General features: G+C 44.4%; 1 protein-coding gene across 3 annotated transcripts in view; it reads left to right on the top strand.

Annotated features, from left to right (window-relative positions):
* Positions 1-19,034, top strand: part of ZNF143 (zinc finger protein 143) — a 345,755-nt gene that overhangs the window by 120,561 nt on the left and 206,160 nt on the right. For all 3 annotated transcript variants that reach the window (XM_069223630.1, XM_069223629.1, XM_069223631.1), the window contains one exon: positions 3,771-3,863. In XM_069223630.1, the coding sequence (XP_069079731.1) occupies positions 3,771-3,863 (93 nt within the window). The remainder of the gene's footprint in view (positions 1-3,770; positions 3,864-19,034) is intronic.

Raw genomic sequence — 19,034 nt, 5'->3', positions numbered from 1 at the left:
GGCCAAAAGTGGGGGTGACCATGACAAAAAAAGCACTTTCCTACCGGCAGCTTGCAGGCATGCCTCCCTCCCTCCCTGAATGACCTACACTGTCGCCGGAGCAGGTGTCCCCTTCTGACATCTAGCACCAATCTGAAGTATTAATATTCTGCATTTTGTTCCTAGTGGTGATAACAAACTTTAAGTGCCCCTTTGCGTCCCCTCCTCATAAGCTGGTAAGCCAACTTGCAGGAGCGACATGTTCTCAAATTGCTAGGCGTCTCTCCCGCCGCACCTCTATTTTCTTCTGTTTTTCTTCTTCCACACGTCCTCCTCAGGTCTCTATGACTGTTGAATGGTGCTTAAGCTGACTCATTCTTGAATGCAAATGCCTAACATGTGAAATGTCACAGTTTATATCCAGTGTTATAGACATACGTTTGTACCTGTAGTTAAACCTTAAAACAGTTACTCAATTTCCATGAATGTTTCTTTTTTTAATCATGTTCTAAATACTAATGACCTACACAGCGATCTGCCAAACATTAAGCAGATAAAGCCTGACAGAGGAAACCTCTAGTTCAAAATGTGCAAGATATGTTGTTGTTGCTTGAATTTGTCTTTAGCATATTGCTACTTGTTAGAAATGGGGTTTCTGGTTGGCTAGGGTATGCACCTCAGCCAGGCAGAACCCACCCACTCTAGTCAGGGCAAAGGAGTTGCACATCCAAGATAACCCCTGCTCACCCCTTGGTAGCTTGGCACGAGCAGTCAGGCTTAACCTGGAGGCAATGTGTAAAGCGTTTGCACAACACACACACACACACACACACACACACATGTGATGCAATATCCCCACCACCAAGGAAACACAACACCAGATTATATGAAAATATACTCTATTGTACACAACGTAATTATTAGACCAACACCACATAACAGTACTATCCTGCTACCTTAGCAGTTGTCAGAACATTACACATTAGTTACTCTGCAAACTAGCAGTAGTCACACATAACACACAGGTTGCTCAGTATTCTGCAACATAAGCAGTAGTCAGGAAACACGTTATCACATTAGGACACTTGTCATAAGAATATCATAAAACGCCCATAGTAGGAACATTAGAAAATCTATGGCAAGTGAGGGAAACATATTAGCAAGTCATGCCCATAAAAGGAACATGTGCACATATATGTAAAAGCATCATAGAACAGGTAGGCCATATATCACATTTAGCAAAGTCTGTAGAAAGAACTTCAATTATGGTTATATTGGTCCTTTTACAAGTACAAGTCTTGATAAAACGAACAGTGGGGCCCCCGGCGCTCCTCTGCTCAAAACGGGGGCCTCCCTGAACATTGCGGACCGAGAGGGGTGGCACGCACCCTCTCTGAACTCCTGATGGGCCCCTTCTGGGACCCGTGATCACTGGGGGCCCCCCGGGCCTCCACCGGCCCTCTCCAGGGGGGGCCCAAGTCAGGGAAATCCTGCAAGTAAGGAGGGGGGTGCCACGCACCCCCTCCAATTTGCGAACTGGCTCCTCCGGGGCCCATGTACTCCTGGGGTCTCCCGGGGCCTCCGTCGGCCCTTCTACCAAGGGAGACCCCTTTATTGCAAATGCTGGCCCTCGCAGGGGCCCTGAAGAATCCGGGGGCGCGGCGAGCCTCCGATGAGGCTGCCGCCTGCTCCCAGGACAACCGAAGCCTTCCGAGGCTTCTCTAGGCGAGGGAGAGGCGTCCTCCTCTCCCCCGCCCTTCTGACGGCAACCAAAGCCTTCCGAGGCTTCTCCAGGCGAGGGAGAGGCGTCCTCCTCTGCTCTCGCCCATCCGACCATTCTCTGGCCCAGGCAGGGAGCTTCCGGTGCCCCGGGGGCGCCCCTCGGAGCGATCCCTACCCCAGGGGCACCGCTAGGAGCAGGCTTGCTCCTGATTCTTTTTGTTGTTGATTTTCTCGTGCCCCGGGGGCACAGAGCTGAGCGCAATCCTCGCGCTCTGAAATAATCAAATAACCCGGCTGCGGCGGTGATCCGGGGGCTCCAAATAAAGCGCTTTTCACAGCGCTAAGGCAAGATCTGCAGCCTGGGCTGCGGAGGTGATTCCTCCTCAGCAATTTAGAAGAGCGCCCTTGGGCAAGTTGTGGAGATCGTGTACAGGGGTCAGGGGTCACAGCACCCTGCCCCTGGGAACAAATAAGCAAGGAAAAAGTACAGGGCTGGTGGGCCCAGCTACAGGCCAGCACAAGGAGTGCAGATGGTGGCAGTTCCTCCTAGTGACCAGACAGGTCACAGGTCAGCACAGCAGGAGCAGTCCAAGGCGGTTTCCTGGTGAGTCCATTCATCAGCGTTCTGTGTCCAGTTTCAAGTTCCAAGAATGTTCAAATTGTGGGGAAAATTCCCCTGTACTTATAGTCTGTTTTTACAGTGTTTTACAATGATAGGGAGAGGAGGTTCCAGCCAGTTACAACTGGTTCTGGGAGTGCCCCCTCTCTCCTTTCAGCACAGGCTCTAAACATCAGTGGGGGGTTAACGACCCTATTGTGTGAGGCCATTGCACAGCCTTTACAAAAGTAGGTGTGCCCCGCCTCTCCCTTCTCTCAGCCCAGGAAGACTATTCAGTATGCAGATGCACCTCGGTGACACCTCCACCTTCCCTGTGTACAGGCTGTCTGAAAAGTATGCACAAAGCCCCAACTGTCACTCTGCCCAGACGTGGATTGGAGTCAAGCTGCAAAACACCAGAGTCATAAGCACAGATAAATGCGCACTTTCTAGAAGTGGCATTTCTGTGATAGTAATAGAAAATACACCCACACCAGTAAGCAGTATTTATTGTCACCATCACAACCATACCAAACACGCCTACGCTACCCCTCATAAATCAGACAATACCCCTTACACATAAGGCAGGGCATTTCTAATGCAATCCTATGAGAAGGCAGCACTCACAGCAGTGAGACACCAGTTAGGCTGTTTGTCACTACCAGGGCAGGCCACGCAACTTGGCACATGTCCTGCCTTTCTACATACATGGCATCCTGCCCATAGGGCTAGCTAGGGCGTACCTTAGGGGTGACTTACATGTAGTAAACGGGGAGTTCTGGGCCTGGCAAGTAAATTTAGTTGCCAGGTCCCTGTGGCAGAAAACTGCGCACACAGGCCCTGCGCTAGCAGGCCTGAGACAGGTTTGAAAGTCTACTTCAGTGGGTGGCGCAAGCAGCGCTGCAGGCCCACTAGTAGTATTTAATTTACAGGCCCTGGGTATAGAGATACCACTGTACAAGGGACTTATAGGTAAATTAAATATGCCAATTAGGTATAAGCCAATCATACCAACTTTAGATGGGAGAGCACCTGCACTTTAGCACTGGTCAGCAATGATTAAGTGCTCAGAGTCCTAGAGCCAACAGCGAGAGGTCAGAAAAACCAGGAGGAAGGAGGCAAAAAGACTGGGGATGACCCTGCTTAAGGCAAAAAGTCCAACACTACAGTAATCAGTTACATAAAGGTGAAATGCTGTAATATCAATGTAGATCTGTTGGATGAAACAACCAAAGACATTTTTTTTAAAAAAGGAACACCTCTGCGCCTGCCTCAATCCTGCAAGGCCGTTCGAAGGCTATAGTTAGTCATGTGGAAGGCTGTTGATTGATTCAGCAGGAAACAAACAGTGCAAATTTATTTCAGTGTCTCGCCCTAACAACTGACTTATAGTTTATGACTAAACATTATGCACTTTTAGTTACCTTCTCAAGAACATGTCCACACAAACCAATACGATCTGTTTCTTTAGATGGGGACAACTTGGACAACATGGAAAGTGTAAGTCTCCAAGCAGTTACCCTGGCAGATGGCTCCACAGCGTTTATTCAGCACAATTCCAAAGGTAAGAGTATTCACTTCGGGCAAGGTACATTTCGAAAAATTTACTTTGTTTTATATTATGGTGAAGTATACTTTTTTTTTTTTTTTTAAACAAAACAAAACACCTGTTTCCTTGATTACACAAGTTCCTGTATCTGCATGTGCATTGTCTAGGAATTGATTGACCACATATTGTTAACAATTATAGCAAGCTGTTCTCTACTTTTATTACCCAAATTTGTTTACCTCCTTGGCTTCAGGATCCCATTGCAGTGGTCGTAATGGTTTTACCATCAGTGCTTTCAGTCTTTTCTTCTGGTGAGGCCTCCCCACAGAGTTTATTAGGTTGCCAGTGTGACTCATATTTCAGGATGGTAGTGTTTACTTTTACCCCTTCCGTCAGTGCCATACACTTGACGTAAATACACAATTGTAGTGGTGTACATTTTGTTTTCATTATATGTATTGCTTTTAGTGTGTGAAATAGTTCCTGTCATGAAAGTATACTGCATTCTTTGTCTCACTGACTATCGCTAATTTTAGTTTTCTTTGGCATAGTATATTATTTTTGATTCTTTTAATCATGTTTGCTACATGTAATATGGTAAATATATTTTCTCCTATGCTCCTGTAATCCCTACAGTTGTGTTAAAGACAAAAATGTTTGTGGTGTCTATTCTTGGCAGCTACTGATATCTAAAATTTGTGTTTGGCTCACCAAGAAAGAGCACTGCACCACAACCTCCAGATTATTTTGCGTCAGAAAAGGTTAGTTATTTGGGAATAGGCAAAGTCGTTATAAAAAGGATGGGGCATCCTGCCTGGCATTTCCCGTGATAAGGACCTCATAAATTGCAGCCCATGTCAGCTACTTCAGAATTTATAGTATGCTCTCCGAATCATAATCGTGAGATGACTGACTGCCTCAGCACCTGCCTATATGTGGTGAAAACGTCGGCCATCTTGGGCCCAGGCTATGCAGCCAGACACGAAAATGAGGACAAGTTCAAGCAAACGCTTGGCACAACCTGTAAACGGAGGAGGTAGGCAGAGTACATGAGATCTGAATGAGAGGGCGCAAGAATGAGGGCGCCTTGAATATTTGAGCCCATACACCCGGCACATGGATATTAGTAATAGAATCTCATCTGATATTATGTCAACTGTTTGGAATTGGTGCATCATAGTCATATGGGCTTAAATGGGCGTGTTCACATTTTCCGATTACCAAATGCGCCTCTACAGAACATAACTACTATATCTCACCTTGACTTTCACTGGTGCCTAAGCCCAAAACAGGCAAAAAAACAGCAAAAAGTGTTGGAGAAATAGTTGGGGGAAATGGAGCTCAGATCTAGCCCAGATGGAGCAGGAATTGAAAGAAATCTGAGACATGCACAGATCTGGAGGACAGGAGATGCACAGGCAATATACATATTTACAGTGCGGAGGAAGGGGAAGTATCTGATATAATTCAATTCTGTGCAAATCTTTTTTCAACAATCCTGGAGGAAACAGATGACTTTGAACTTCCTATCATTCAAGCCCACAGAGTTGCCCACTCCCCCTAACCTCCTGGGATTTGCAGAGTGGACAACATAGGGACACTCAGGTGAATGCAGGATTCTCACTGCTTAGGGGCAAATCATGAGGGCAGCCAGGAAGTTGATGGACTTTGTTTTCAGATAATGCTAAGTGACTTTCTTTAAGGAACTCTCACAATCTAGGTTGAATTATCAAAGGCTCTTGATTCCCATTACAAGGAAACTGTAATAATCTCAAGTGTGCTCTTAATGGACTTTTCCTTTTGTTTCAACCAAATGCAAAAACATTCATGATGGGTAGCGTTGAGAAAGGTCGGGAGGTGTCTGGAGTAACAGAAGAACAAGAATTGTTGGGGGTCCCAAGAGGAATGATCACCATGACAGCTGCCAAAAGAGAGATGAGAAAGGGCACGGTCAGCGAGGAGAGGATCACTCAAGTAACAAAGAACTAGCAACAGCTGGGGTCGCGGGATATGAATGTAAGGCTTGGGTGGCCATCTTTCTCTTTATCTGTATGTATTCTGTGTGGAGTCCAATGAAGCTGAGGAATTTTCTTTGTATCCATTGATACTTCTGAATACAAGGGTTTCAACTTAAGTCAATACGCAGATGCCCATTCCTGGTTGGCTGGGAGAGAGTGCCGTCAGGGGGTAGCTGGACAATGGAGTGCCTTATCAGCATGCTCGGGAGGTATCTATGTCCCTTCCCAGTAGGGAGTTCCATTTTTTGTTGTGTTTGGATAAGATGTTTTTATTGGGGTGGTTTGTGATTGGAGAGGGGCTGTAAGGGGAGAAGGGCAAACTCCATAGGGGGTCCATTTCATCTATATTAGCATCTGGTAAGAACACAGAGGCAGGGGGCGCCACACTTGTGTATTTACATTAGTCATAGTATCAATCCAAATGTCTTACCCATTTTAGTATGGTAAAAATGTTGTCATGGAATGTGGGTGGGTTAAATTTACCAGTTAAAATGCCACAATGTTTGGCGGGCTATACGGGACTATAAGGGACTATAAGGTCATTCAGACATACTGTCTATTCATGTAACCCATATCATCAAAAGGTATATTCTGTTATTGAAACATAAATCGCATCTTCACCAATATTGGGCCACTACAGGGATGAAGAAGAATAAAGTACTACTTGCTATACAGGGAGACCCCCCCACTAAATATAGAAAAAGCGATGTGACACAAGGGAGGGAAAGTTTGTATATCTTGACAGTCATTCCAGGGCAGGGGCGGTCATTAACCATACTTACCAAGGTCAGAACTCCTTCTATTCAACTATGTATATATTTTTTTTTCACAGAGTTGCACTTTATAAAATGCAAAAACAAAGAAAAGGAGAAGACAAACCAGTACTTAAATCACAGCGCACATGGACACTAGTTAAGTTTTTAAAAAATGCCACAAAAAAGAATAACTAGTATCTGTACTTGCTCAATGCTCCACATAAAAAAGTGACAGAGGAAGGGCTACCAAATAATAACGAAGCACAGAAGAGTGATAATTATGCTAACAAAGAGTAAGTAATTTTAGATTTTCTGTTACACTCAAGAAAGATAAATACATTGATGGTTACTTTATAGTGTTTTTCCCTTCAGTATGTAAACTATTCAGGAGTCAAGGGACACAATATTATTTACCCAGGATGGCCGATACATTAGGCGTCTGATACCATGCACGATCATCTCTCCTAGTACCTCAAATAGTTTTTTTTTTCTTCTTTATATTGAATTTTTATCAGGATCCACCAAGATAACAGAAAAAAAAACATTGCAATTCCATACTTTGTCTTGGCTAACTTCCCCACTGGTTTCCAGAAAGAAAGCTTTAGACAGATAGAATCAAACTAGGTAGCTAAGCCAATTCATTAGGTGATTTAACCTAGAACAGATTTACCCATGATTGTCTAAAAAGAATTCGCCCCAGATCAGGGAAAACGTTTTACCACTTCCTATTCTCCTAGCATATCTAATTTCCTGACTTCTGACTTGCATCATTTTGCTCAGCCATTCTTGAAGGGTGGGAGATAACTCAGATCGCCAGTTTCTTAACAGGAGAGATCTGGCAGTGACAGTGGCGATAAAAACGAGTTTCTCCCACCTAGATGGGAGCCTTGCCTCTGGGTCGAAACCCAAGCACAGCAACCGAATAATGGGAGTTATAATAACCTCAGCCATAGTTGTTAGCATCTTGAATATTCCATCCCAGTATTCCTGTATAAATCGACATGTCCCAATCACATGTATCCAACCCGCCACCCCTACTGCCTTACAGCGAAAGCAGAGATCAGGACAGCTAGGCACCACACAGGATAAGGCTTGCGGGGTTCGATATAATAACCATTTACTAAAAAATATCCTCCGATGTCAATTCGCGCCTCTAAGTACTGTAAAATTTAAATGATTAATCCTCTCCCAGCGCTCTCTTGGCAGGTCAAGGCCCTCCTGGCAGGCCCATTTTCTTGCCGCCTTTGCCCCGAGATCGACCTTATCCCGCTCTAGAAGTAACCTTCTCCATGCACCCGCACGCTTTATCCCAAGAGGGTCAACCAATTCGGCAACTAACGCCTGAGTATTATTGATTAAATCGATATCCAAATCCCTTAAACTGTGAAGCATAGTATTATAGGATCCCACCAAAAGAAAATCATTTTGGACAACCATCTGAATGTTTAAGGGAGTTTCCCAGTTGTCACTGATGCGAAAATCCCCAATTTGACTAAATCCTGCATGCTCCCATCTCCTTACTAAGTCTGAATTGAGCTGAGAGCCAGAACATAGCGTAAACTGTGTGAGAGGAGTGTAAAAATGCAAATATGGGATTGAATATCTAATTTAAAAAATCTGATTTTCTTTTAAAGAGCCATTTAAGAATCTTATAACATACTTTTTTGGGAGATTTCACCAAAAGTACTGGATTCAGAATATCATGCTCCCTTCATATATTAATTCACGAAAGTCATTAGTGAATAAACAGCCTACAGATTGATCTGCTTTAAAATTAGTAAAATAATGCGCAAAAAAAGGCAAAGTAATAATCTTTAAAATTCGGTAATGCTAAAACCCCCCTTTTCTCTATCCGCTTAATGCGGCTCGTGCCTTCTGATTTTGCCAAATAAATGGGCGAAACATAGACTCCAGTTTAAATGATTTTTTTTTATGTTAATACACAAGGAATGGCCGAGAACAGAAAGTTAAAAAATGGTAATACTGACATTTTGATTAATGCAATTCGACCTAATATAGAAAGGGGGAGAGACCCCATCGAGCAAGCAGAGCCGGAGTTTTCGAAAGCAACGGGGCATAATTAAGGTCATACAGGTCTCCTATGTCGGCTGAAAAGTTAATCCCAAGATATCTCTTTGGCCCAGCATTCACACAATGCCTTAATTCAGGGAGCAGTTGAATAGAAGAAGTGCCACACAGAATAATATTGGTCTTACTCATATTAATCCTATAGCCACCAATTTGCTCAAATTCGGCAAACACATTAAAAGCCACTTCCTGGGAGGTTCGCTCTTCATCCAAAAACATAATGATATCATCAGCATACAGTTTGATCTTCCACCATTGACTTCAAGGGAGAATGAATCAGATTATTTTGTCTGATTTTAATGGCTAAAGACTCAATGAAGAGAGCAAAGAGTATAGGGGATAGAGGGCAACCTTGCCGAGTCCCACGTTGTACTTGAAGTTGACCAACACAAGCGGAATTAATAATAATATTGGCTTCAGAGTTTGAATACAACCTTTGAATTAATGCAGATACCTGAAAGGGCACCTTATAGCTCGACAATATTGCAAAGAGTGTATCCCACACAACAAAATCAAATGCTTTTTCCGCATCTAATAAGAGGATGATGGCAGAGATTTTATTAGAAGCAAAATAATCAAGAGCCTCGGCTAAGTAGTGCGTAGTTGCATGTTGCCGACCAGCAATAAACCTGTTCTGATCGAGGTGCACCAGTTTATTGACAACCCTATTGAGCCTATTAGCCAGAAGTTTGGTGACAATTTTATAATCTGTATTTAGAAAAGAGATTGGACGATATGCATTAGGATCTTCTGTAAGACTAGGAATATCCAGTTTCCCCAGGAATTCCTTAATGGTCCTAGGGTCAGTATCCGGAGCATGGCTGTAAATTCACCTATAATGTTCTAGCATATTTTCATCCACAACTCTGGGGTCATTATGCCTAACCCCGGTGACAGGGCATCTCAGTGCATGTATCATATTGCTAGCAATTCAATCCCGAGCTTGCCATGCCAAGAATTTGCCTGTGAAATTACTGTCTTCATAAACCTTTTGTCTATAAGTCTGATATCCTATATCAACCTTCTTAAAAAAATTGTTGTCCGGTGCATTTTTAGCTAATTCAAAAGACTGTCTATTGTTTTCCGTGGGGGCACGTAGGTAAGTAGTTAAACGCCTTTGCACTGCCTCTTCCATAGCCATAGCCCTGACTTGTTGTCTCTGGTAAGATTTGTCTACTGCTGGGCAATTACCAAACCCCTGAAAAAAGCCTTAAACGAATCCCAGGCTATAGCCGGAGTTGAAGATCCCTGATTACGTTTGAAAAATTCACTTATTTCGTCCTTAGAGATCTGTACCCATCCCTCATCTTGAATAAGCTGTTGGTTAAAGACCAACCTTCTAGGCTGAGGTTTGGAGACTTCTGAAAAAAGAGGCACTTCTATCACCACGAAGGCATGGTCAGATAGGCCAGAGTGTTGCACCGACTGAGTCTTAAAACGCAAGTTTTAGATATCAGAAAAAAATCAATGCAGGAGGCGCTTTTAAACCAGGTTGAGATGCATGTATACTCTCTCGTTTGGGGCACTCATTCTCCAAGGATCACAGAGCATCAACACTTTGGCATAGTCTTTAAAGATTTTGGCAACTCTAGGCTTGTGTTGTTTCTTACCCCTAACAGTGGTGTCCAAAATTGGATCCTGAAGAAAGTTAAAATCCCCACCAATAATAATTTTACCTGATAATTGCTAAAGGGATTGAAACGGTCCTACATAAGGGGCTGGGTCATCTAGCAAGGGTGCATAAAAACTAACAAAGATAAATCTTTCTTTAGCAATTAAACAGTGCACCCAGCACCAACGTCCTTCGGGATCGCAGAGAAAGTCAAGTGCCCGAGCATTGAGGCCTCTAGCTAAAAATATCGCCACGCCTCCATGCGCTGCTGGGGATGCGGCAACCACCTTAAAATCAGCAAACGTTTTAAACATATGGAAGCCCGCAACTTTTTTAGCTGGGAAATGAGTTTCCTGTAATAGAATAACCGAAGGATTTAGGGCAGTTACCCTCTCTTCAATTACAGACCTTTTCCTCCGATTATTTAACCCGTTGATATTCCAGGAAACTATTCTTAATGAGAAATTCAACCCTGCCATTGAGTTCTCATAAAAACCAGCGAAGAAGGAAGTGATCTGAACCCACCAGGGAATTCGAGCCTTGGCCTGGTACAAATAATATCACCCACTTTATAACCTTAATCATTCTGAATAGCGTGTAGCTACGATTTAGTGTGGAGAACCAGGATCCTGTACCCCTGGCCAGCCCTCCCAACACCCACCCCAAACCCCCACCCTGACCCTTAGGTGGCCAATACCTGGGGTCCTCCCGTTTGAGGAATCCGGGTCCACCCCCCGCCCCCTGACCCCATCCTTCCCTAACCGGGTCCCTTGACATGGCACTCTATACCATAGACTTCAAAAGGACTGGAATATAAGTGCCATAGTGACGCATTAGATTTACACTCTGTGAAGTCCATCTTTCTCAAGCAACATTCCCCCTCCCAGTGCTTAATCTGTCCTCCTCTCCCCCTCTCCTATTCATATTTCCCCCCCTCCCCCTGCACCCCCTGCCCAGACTGCTTTTGAATTGAATGCAACAAAGTCTTAGCAGCATCGGCTGTATGAATTAGATTAGAATGTCCCTGAAAAAACACTTTAAGTTTAGATTGCTATACAAGTCCTGCCGGAGCGCCAGCTTTTTGTAATGCCGGAGTCATCTCTTTTCAGTTCTCTCCTCTGATGTGCAGCCGCCACCGACATATCTGAGAAAATTTTGAAGGCAGAATTGCCAGGGACCTGATGTATTTTACTCTTAATTGGTTGTTGAAGGATGCGTTCCTTGACATTACAAGAATAGTTTGAGGATACTTTGCATGGGGTGGCTGTACTGCGGGGACCTGATGGGCCCGCATGATGGTAAGATCCAAATGTTATCCGCTGTTTCTGGCAGAACATGATGCAGGATAAGATCCGTGATTAAATTTGTAACAGTCTGCCCTTTTTCGCGCCCTTCAGGAATTCCTGTAAATCTCAAATTAGATCTGCGTGAGCGATTCTCTGCATCATCTAGCCGAATCTGTAAGTCTAACAAATCTGCTTGGCATTTTGCCACTGACGGTTCCACAGAGACGTGGGCATCCTCCCGATCAGATACTCGCTGTTCGACATCCTTGATACATGAGTTAAGTTGCTGTATATTACTAGAAATTAAATTAAATTGCGATTCCGTTCTCTGGTTTGCCTCATCTTGCGAAATTTTCAAAGCTTTTAACTCAGTTAGGATCTGAAGGAGCAAATTTCTGAAGGGATATCGGAGCTTGCCTTGTCTCTAGGTACATGAGAAAAAAAGCCTGCTTATAAGTTCAGCTGATCTTGGGCCAATTTAGAGAGTCCATTAATAGAGGAGTTCGGAGCGGGCCTGGCTGTAGTACTTATCCCTGATATACAGAGATTGACTCGCGGGATAGATCGAGTAGGGAGCTGTTTGCCTGAGGAGCAGAGGCAGAGTCACTAGTCAGTGGGGGAACAACACCCTTTTGGCCCTTCACCAATCCACCAAACAGAGGATACAGTAGCTTGGAGCCTGCGCCCATATCCAGAGCCTGGCTGTGAATAACTTCGGAGTTACAGCTCAAGGCTGATTGGTTCAGAGGTGGGCTAACTTTATTCATTAACTGCAAATTTAAATTCAGGTCTGGGTTTCTAGCCTCTTCAAGCAGAGAGTCAGAGGCAGAATGTTGACCCACCGAGCAAGTCATAGAGGGCGGTAAGCAGTGAGGAGAAGTATTCCTAACAGCTAAGTCAGCGATCGGCGGAGGGGCGGTATTTAAAGATAGATCCATATTCAGGTGATTGTTGGATGGGGCTGGGTGCGTTCTTTTAACAGTGCGTGCTGCTTTAGGAGCCCTAGAGGCATGGCGTCCCTCTCCCTGGAGAAAGTGCGGAGATCGGGGCATTATATAGCACTGCTCCTTGCCCTTACAAGCGACATGCAGCCCCCTTCCTCCCCCCCGTGCAGCTGACTCTGGAAAAAAAACTGGCCTCGTGCCAAATTTGAGCTACACTTTTTTGCGGGGGACAGTGTCTTTTTAACCAATGACTTTCCAGGACTCACAATATGCTCATAATGCACTGCACCAGGAGCTCACCAGACAGTGCCCGCAGCAGTATAACTTATTCACACGCAAGGTCTGAAAAAAAAAAGAAAAAAAAAAAAGAAATTCCCCCACTGACAGGGAATATTGTAGTCTGTAGCCCCAACCTCACCTCCCTTTCCTTTAGAGAGACCAGTCCTCCTCTCCTCAGGGCAGGATTCCAATCACACACTTGCCAAGCCTCTTCAGGGCAAGAAGCGGATTCCACCCGCAGCAGAAGTCACATAGGTCGAAATAGCGGAGGGACAACGCTCCAAGTCCACTCCAGATGATGAAAAACGGGGGGGAGCAGGAGCCTGGTGAACTCCAAACTCTTTTTCTGCGTTCAGAAATGCGGCACCGCCATCAGCGTGTCCGATTCCTGACGCGCGTCCTTCCCTGAGCCTGTAGTTAGCCGCGGAGCATGACAGGAGCTCCTACGCGGCCGGTTCCTCAACCAATGATTCAGGAAGCAATATATTCAACTATAATTGAATAGAATGGTCAGAAGGGAGCAATTGTGATTGGTGCAATTTAATGGGGTACCAAACATCACTTTAGATAGACATTTACAGAATAGATAATCCCAGGGAATAATGTCAAGAAATCTGTTGAGTACATTTTGAGAACAAGGCCTTCTTGTCATGGTAGGGAGATTCATAGACTGGATAAAGTATTCTCTTTCTTCTTCCCTGTCAGTCGACCTTATTTGAGAATAGACCATGCTATGCATACTTGGGATCTACATTTGGAACTTGGCACCAATAAAAGTGACAAATAGAGGTTCAATATATCCTTACGGGGAGACAGAGCAAAATTTAATGGCGTGTACAGAAATGTACTTCAAGCAAAATGACACTGGTGAGGTATCCCTGAATGTCCTCTGGGATGGGTTTCAGTAGTACTTAGAGATCAGTGCATAACAGCACGAAAGAATAGAGACAACTGAATACCTTGAACAAGGGAAAGTTAGAAAAAGACTTTAAACTAGCAGGGGATAAATATAATATCACCTATTCCTTCAGCATCCTCCAGGAATTGAAATTCTTGAACGGGCAATTAAATCTTCTGGCAACACAGAAATCAAAAAAGTGCTTTTATGCTTTAAACAAAGGTTTTATAAAAATGTGAATACATCAAATTTGCTTTTGGTGATAGGGATGAAGACTGCCTCTGCTGCCAGAAGAATTTCTTTAGTAACAGGTCTCCCAGTATTTGAAGAAGGGGTTAAAAGGGAGACATTTAGTGGCTGTTATGAGAAACTACGCCAAATAACATGTAGCCCAGGGACATTTGGGGGGTTATTCTAACTTTGGAGGAGTGTTAATCCGTCCCAAAAGTGACGGTAAAGTGACGGATATACCACCAGCCGTATTACGAGTTCCATAGGATATAATGGACTCGTAATACGGCTGGTGGTAAATCCGTCACTTTTCCGTCACTTTTGGGACGGATTAACACCTCCTCCAAAGTTAGAATAACCCCCTTGATCTCTGTATGAAAATATTTAAAATGCCAAAATTAATGGCAGGTATTAGTCAAGTGTTATAAGCCCAAAAACGAAAGTATTCTCTAGGATAATCTAGGACCTTCTGTTGAGAAAAACTCCAGGCCAGGATATACTAACATTTGTTTGTTTTTTTAGCAATTTTCATAAGGAACAAGCCCCAGGTCTAGTGCCTTTATTGCATTCCTTTGTTCAGGCAATGTTGTTCTTCCTCTCCATGGCTGAGGTAAATTTCACCTTCACACATAACACCAGCACATCTTGTGCCTTGTGTAGGTCAAGAGAGCCACTGAACTCGAATGGCAAGATGTTCACCAAGGTCCTGGTAAGTAGACTCTCCTCACACTTCAAAATCAAATATTCATTGAATTCCTTTGCCATGTCACTCACTAGATGCAGAAAAAGCATTTGACTGGTTCAACTGGTCATTTCTGAATCTAAATATGAGAATTTGAATAGAGGCTAATTATAAGAGGCCAAGCGCAACAATACTGGTAAGAGAGACAGATTGGGATTGGTCCCTCCGGCAGTGGAACACATCAGTGGTGATCCCTGTCCTCTTTCCTCTTTGCCTTGGAGGTGAAGCCATTTGTGGCTAGGATTCAAGACCAACAGAGTGTACAGTGAACACTTTTTGGGGGAGGAAACATAAAACCCACTTATTTGCAGGTGATATCTTGCTCACTTTGTTTTCAGCTGGAGAGATCCCAAATGGGAACCCTACCGGCTATCCAAAGGGACAGCCAAGTCTGTCTTTAAAATCATTATAGGTAACCCCAAAATTTTAAAATCCAAGAGCCTGGACTAACTCAACTTAGAGGGCCATAGGTGAAAATTAAACATCTGGGGATGTACTTTTCTCCAAACTTGGGCATGATATTCTGTGGACTAACCCCGGCTGTATGCTGCTATTAAGAACGATTTAGGTAAGTGGCAGCCTTTACTCTTCTCATGCTGGGAAGGAATGGATCTGTTAAAATGAATGTGCTTCCACAGCGGAAGGATTTGATGAATTTACAGGAAATGTGTAGCTTATTTGTTTGTGCAGAGAAGAAACCATGGGTGGCTAGGTGAGTACTGGGAGCAAGCAGAGGGGGCAGAAAGACTTACAGGGTTCCTGATTTGAGTTGCTACAATCGAGGAGCCCAACTTTGGGTTCTGTCTGGGTGCTCCTTGTAAGAAACTGAAATGCACTAGATAGACATGGAGACTGCAGTTATGAGTCATGCCCTGTGACTTGTTTCATGGCTTCTGTTAGGAAATGGCTTTTTTTGTACAGTCACCCCCGAGTTTTTGGACTGATGAGTCTGGTTATTTGACATTGCGAACTCGACCTCCGTTCCAGTGGCCTGACCTTACTGCGTATATGTTTGACTGATACCCAATTGACATATGCTAAATTGCTTGTATGCCCCTAGTATATGGTTCCCAGGGTACCAAGGGCCTGTAAGTTATAGGGTTGCCCCAGGGATTGCAGCACTGGTTGTGCTATTCTGGGTGTGACAAAGTTAAAACATAGCTTCCAGTCTGCCACTGCAGGTTGGAAAGGCAGTTTTTATTAACTGCTGACTTGACTTTGCTGTTTAAAGCAATGGCAAAGCCTAATCCTCCTTTTTTAATATATGTAAGTCTCCCTAAGGTTGAGCCCTAATGCAGGTTATATATTAAAAGTGAAACATACTTTTACATGCTTCATCAGTAAAAACGTAAAATTCTCATTTTTGTATTGGAAAAAGTTAGTAGCTCCATTGGCAAGTGCAGATTTATGAGCTGACATCTCAGACATACTAACCTCTGACTGGGGCTACTAAAATGAATATTGTAAGGTGTCAAACAACTCATTGCATTAAGCCCGACTTGATGCCCAAAACTTGTTGCAGTGTGCAACTTTTACAAAGTACCACTTTGTTGCCCAAAGTCTCCTGTGCTCATACACTGTTGCACATGGAGGCTGTCCCTTAGACAGCTTTCTGCTCTCCTGGGTAGATGTGCAAACAACTCCCAGAGAAGGACACAGTGGAAGCCTATGTGGGGTAGAGTTGTACCTCACAGTTCAGGAAGCCACACAGGTGTTGGCCCAAAAGGCGACTTTCAGAGCAGAAGCCACATTTGAAGGGCACATGGTAAACGCTTAGGAATGAGGCTGCTCTATTGTTTATGCGTAGAGGCTGGCACTGGGAAGAGAGAGGGGAAACCAGTTGTCAAACCGAATTTTCAAGGGCTTGTAGCCCCCTGGTAGCCACACCTCTGGGTTGGGCTTGGGAGGTCCTGCCATCTTTAGAGTGGGCGGAATAGGGACTTCTGGGATATCTATATGCCACACTTCACAAGAAGTTGTCATCAGGTGGGAGAGAACCTGGTAGTCCATTGGCTAATGAACACAACTTCCCCTGAGGGCATTTTCTGGGCATAAAAAGGGCACCCCTGGTCCTCAGACTAGAACTCATTGGACTGGAATAGAGGACTGAAGAAGAACTTCGCTGCTGGACTAAGGACCCAGCGAAGAGAGGCTGCACCACCGTTTATGGCACCTGCTGTATCTGGTGGCCGGCAAAGGAGAAGGGATTGTGCCTGCTGTGTCCTGCTTGTGGATAAGTCAGTTTGCTGACCCTGTGTTCTCAGCACAGGGCCACAGAAGCTGAAGAAGCTTGCTGAGATGCGTTGGTAGCCTAGATTCCAGAATCGTGGCTCCTCGCTGCCGTGCAGCCCAAGAGACCAAGACCCAACATAGAGAAATTGCCCCAGAGTCTGTTGGACCTGGGAAACTCTTCAGAATGCCGCTATGTCACCCAGAAGGCAAGTTATTGCAAAAAGAATTAAAACACTGAAACTACTTTACGGGAGACTGGTAGCCCAGTGGCGACTGAACTTCCGACAAGCTCACGAGGACTTTGAGGTGCCACCCCCTGTGATCAGGATAACCTCACCAAGACCATTGACTAAGGAGTGGCACCGGGAAGACCTCAGTCGACAACACAGCATCTTAGGCATCCTTGAGCATATTCACCATCTGGTATACCTTGCATCAGGACCACTCCATAGAAGTCAATAGCAAGGAGCAACTGGACCTGGAACAGGACTGGAGACTGCTTCTTTCATTGAGATAACTGTTTCTGTGGACATTGCTGGTCCCCCTAACTGGCTTCCAGCCGAAGTTGGTGCCTAAAGTAACTCTGAGTAAGTGCATTAATATTTACCCAAGTTTGTCTTGAAAAAGTTTGTAAGTGCAAAATTTGTTGAATTTGCCAGTGTGTGTTCACGGTTAAGTAAAAAGTGTTGATTTACTATACCTTATAAATTGTGTATCTCTGGAACCCTTCATGGATCTTTTTAGTTTTGATATAAAAAATTACATAAAAATCGAATCTATTTTTAATTGGTGTCAGATTTCTTGTGTGCCTTTTTATTTTTCTTCAATTGTTTTGGTACTGTTTAAATGCTTTATACCTGTTCCTTTGTGTAAGCCTTACTGCTCAAAGCCACAGTTACCCAGGGTTGCGCTAAAGGTTTAACAAACAGAACCTAGGGGTCCTGGAGGTTTGGTAAGTGTGAAACACTTTGAGGTCTCACAACTACACCACATAATACACCCCATTTCCTCAGTTTCCTAAGTCCTCTAGATCCAAAGCGACCTAACGCTCTAAAATACTCCATTCTACGTTGGAGGCCTGGGACGCAGTGTCAAAGAATCCATATGCCATCCCTCCCACACTACATGTCTTGTCTGTGCTACACTTCCTTGCCTCTGGCTCTTTCCAGATTACAGTGGGCTTGGCAGCAGGGATGTCACAGCCCTTATTTCGTCTTGTGTTTACAGATGTACTGTCTGCTTTAATGAAACACACGGGCAGCTACATCAGGTTCCCGCAGCTTTTGCCTTTGCCTACTGTTAAGGCTGACGTCTATCATATTGGACACATCCCTCATGTGATTGGGGCCATAGATGGCACCCACATTGCTTTTGTCCTTCTCAGGCCAATGAACAGGTCTATAGGAACAGGAAAAAATACTACTCCATCAATGTACAGGTGGTGTGTCTCGCAGGCCAGTACATCTCCCAAATGACGGACAAGTATTCAGGATCTGTGCATGACTCTTCATTCTGAGGATCAGAATGTTCCACCCATGATGGCACAACTATAGAGTGAGAGAGAGTGACTCAATGGTATGTCTGCAATAGGATGTGTGTCACTGTAATGTCAACTGTCATCCCATTCAGCCCTGAGTCTCTACCGGCATTGTAACAGGTCCTACCTTTGTGCACACAGGTGACTCTAGATAGCCTAACCTTCCCTGGCTGCTGGCACCAGTGAGGTACCCTACTACGGATGGGGTACACCGTTTCAATGAGGCCCATGGCACGATGAGGTGTGGTAAAGAAAGAACATTTAGGTTCCTGAAAGCCTGATTCAGGTGCCTCCACATCTCTGGAGGTGCCCTTCTCTACACTCCCCTAAAAGTTGCCTGCTGCGTGCTACACAATCTGGCCCTGAGATGTCAGATTCCATTACTGGCTAATGAGGAGGAGGCAACAGGACCAGTGGCTGATGATAGGGACATGGAAATTGATAACGAGGCTGATAAAGAAGGTGCAGCTGAATTTAGGACTGAACTGATCACTCATTACTTCCAGTAGCATACAGGTATGTTGTGTGTGTATTGTCAGGTGTATTATTTCTAAATTGCCTTAT

Source organism: Pleurodeles waltl, chromosome 3_1, assembly GCF_031143425.1.
Source record: "Pleurodeles waltl isolate 20211129_DDA chromosome 3_1, aPleWal1.hap1.20221129, whole genome shotgun sequence".
NCBI classification, from domain to species: domain Eukaryota; kingdom Metazoa; phylum Chordata; class Amphibia; order Caudata; family Salamandridae; genus Pleurodeles; species Pleurodeles waltl.
The sequence above is the reverse complement of the archived record's forward strand: the minus strand, read 5'-3'. Positions and strand labels throughout refer to the sequence as shown.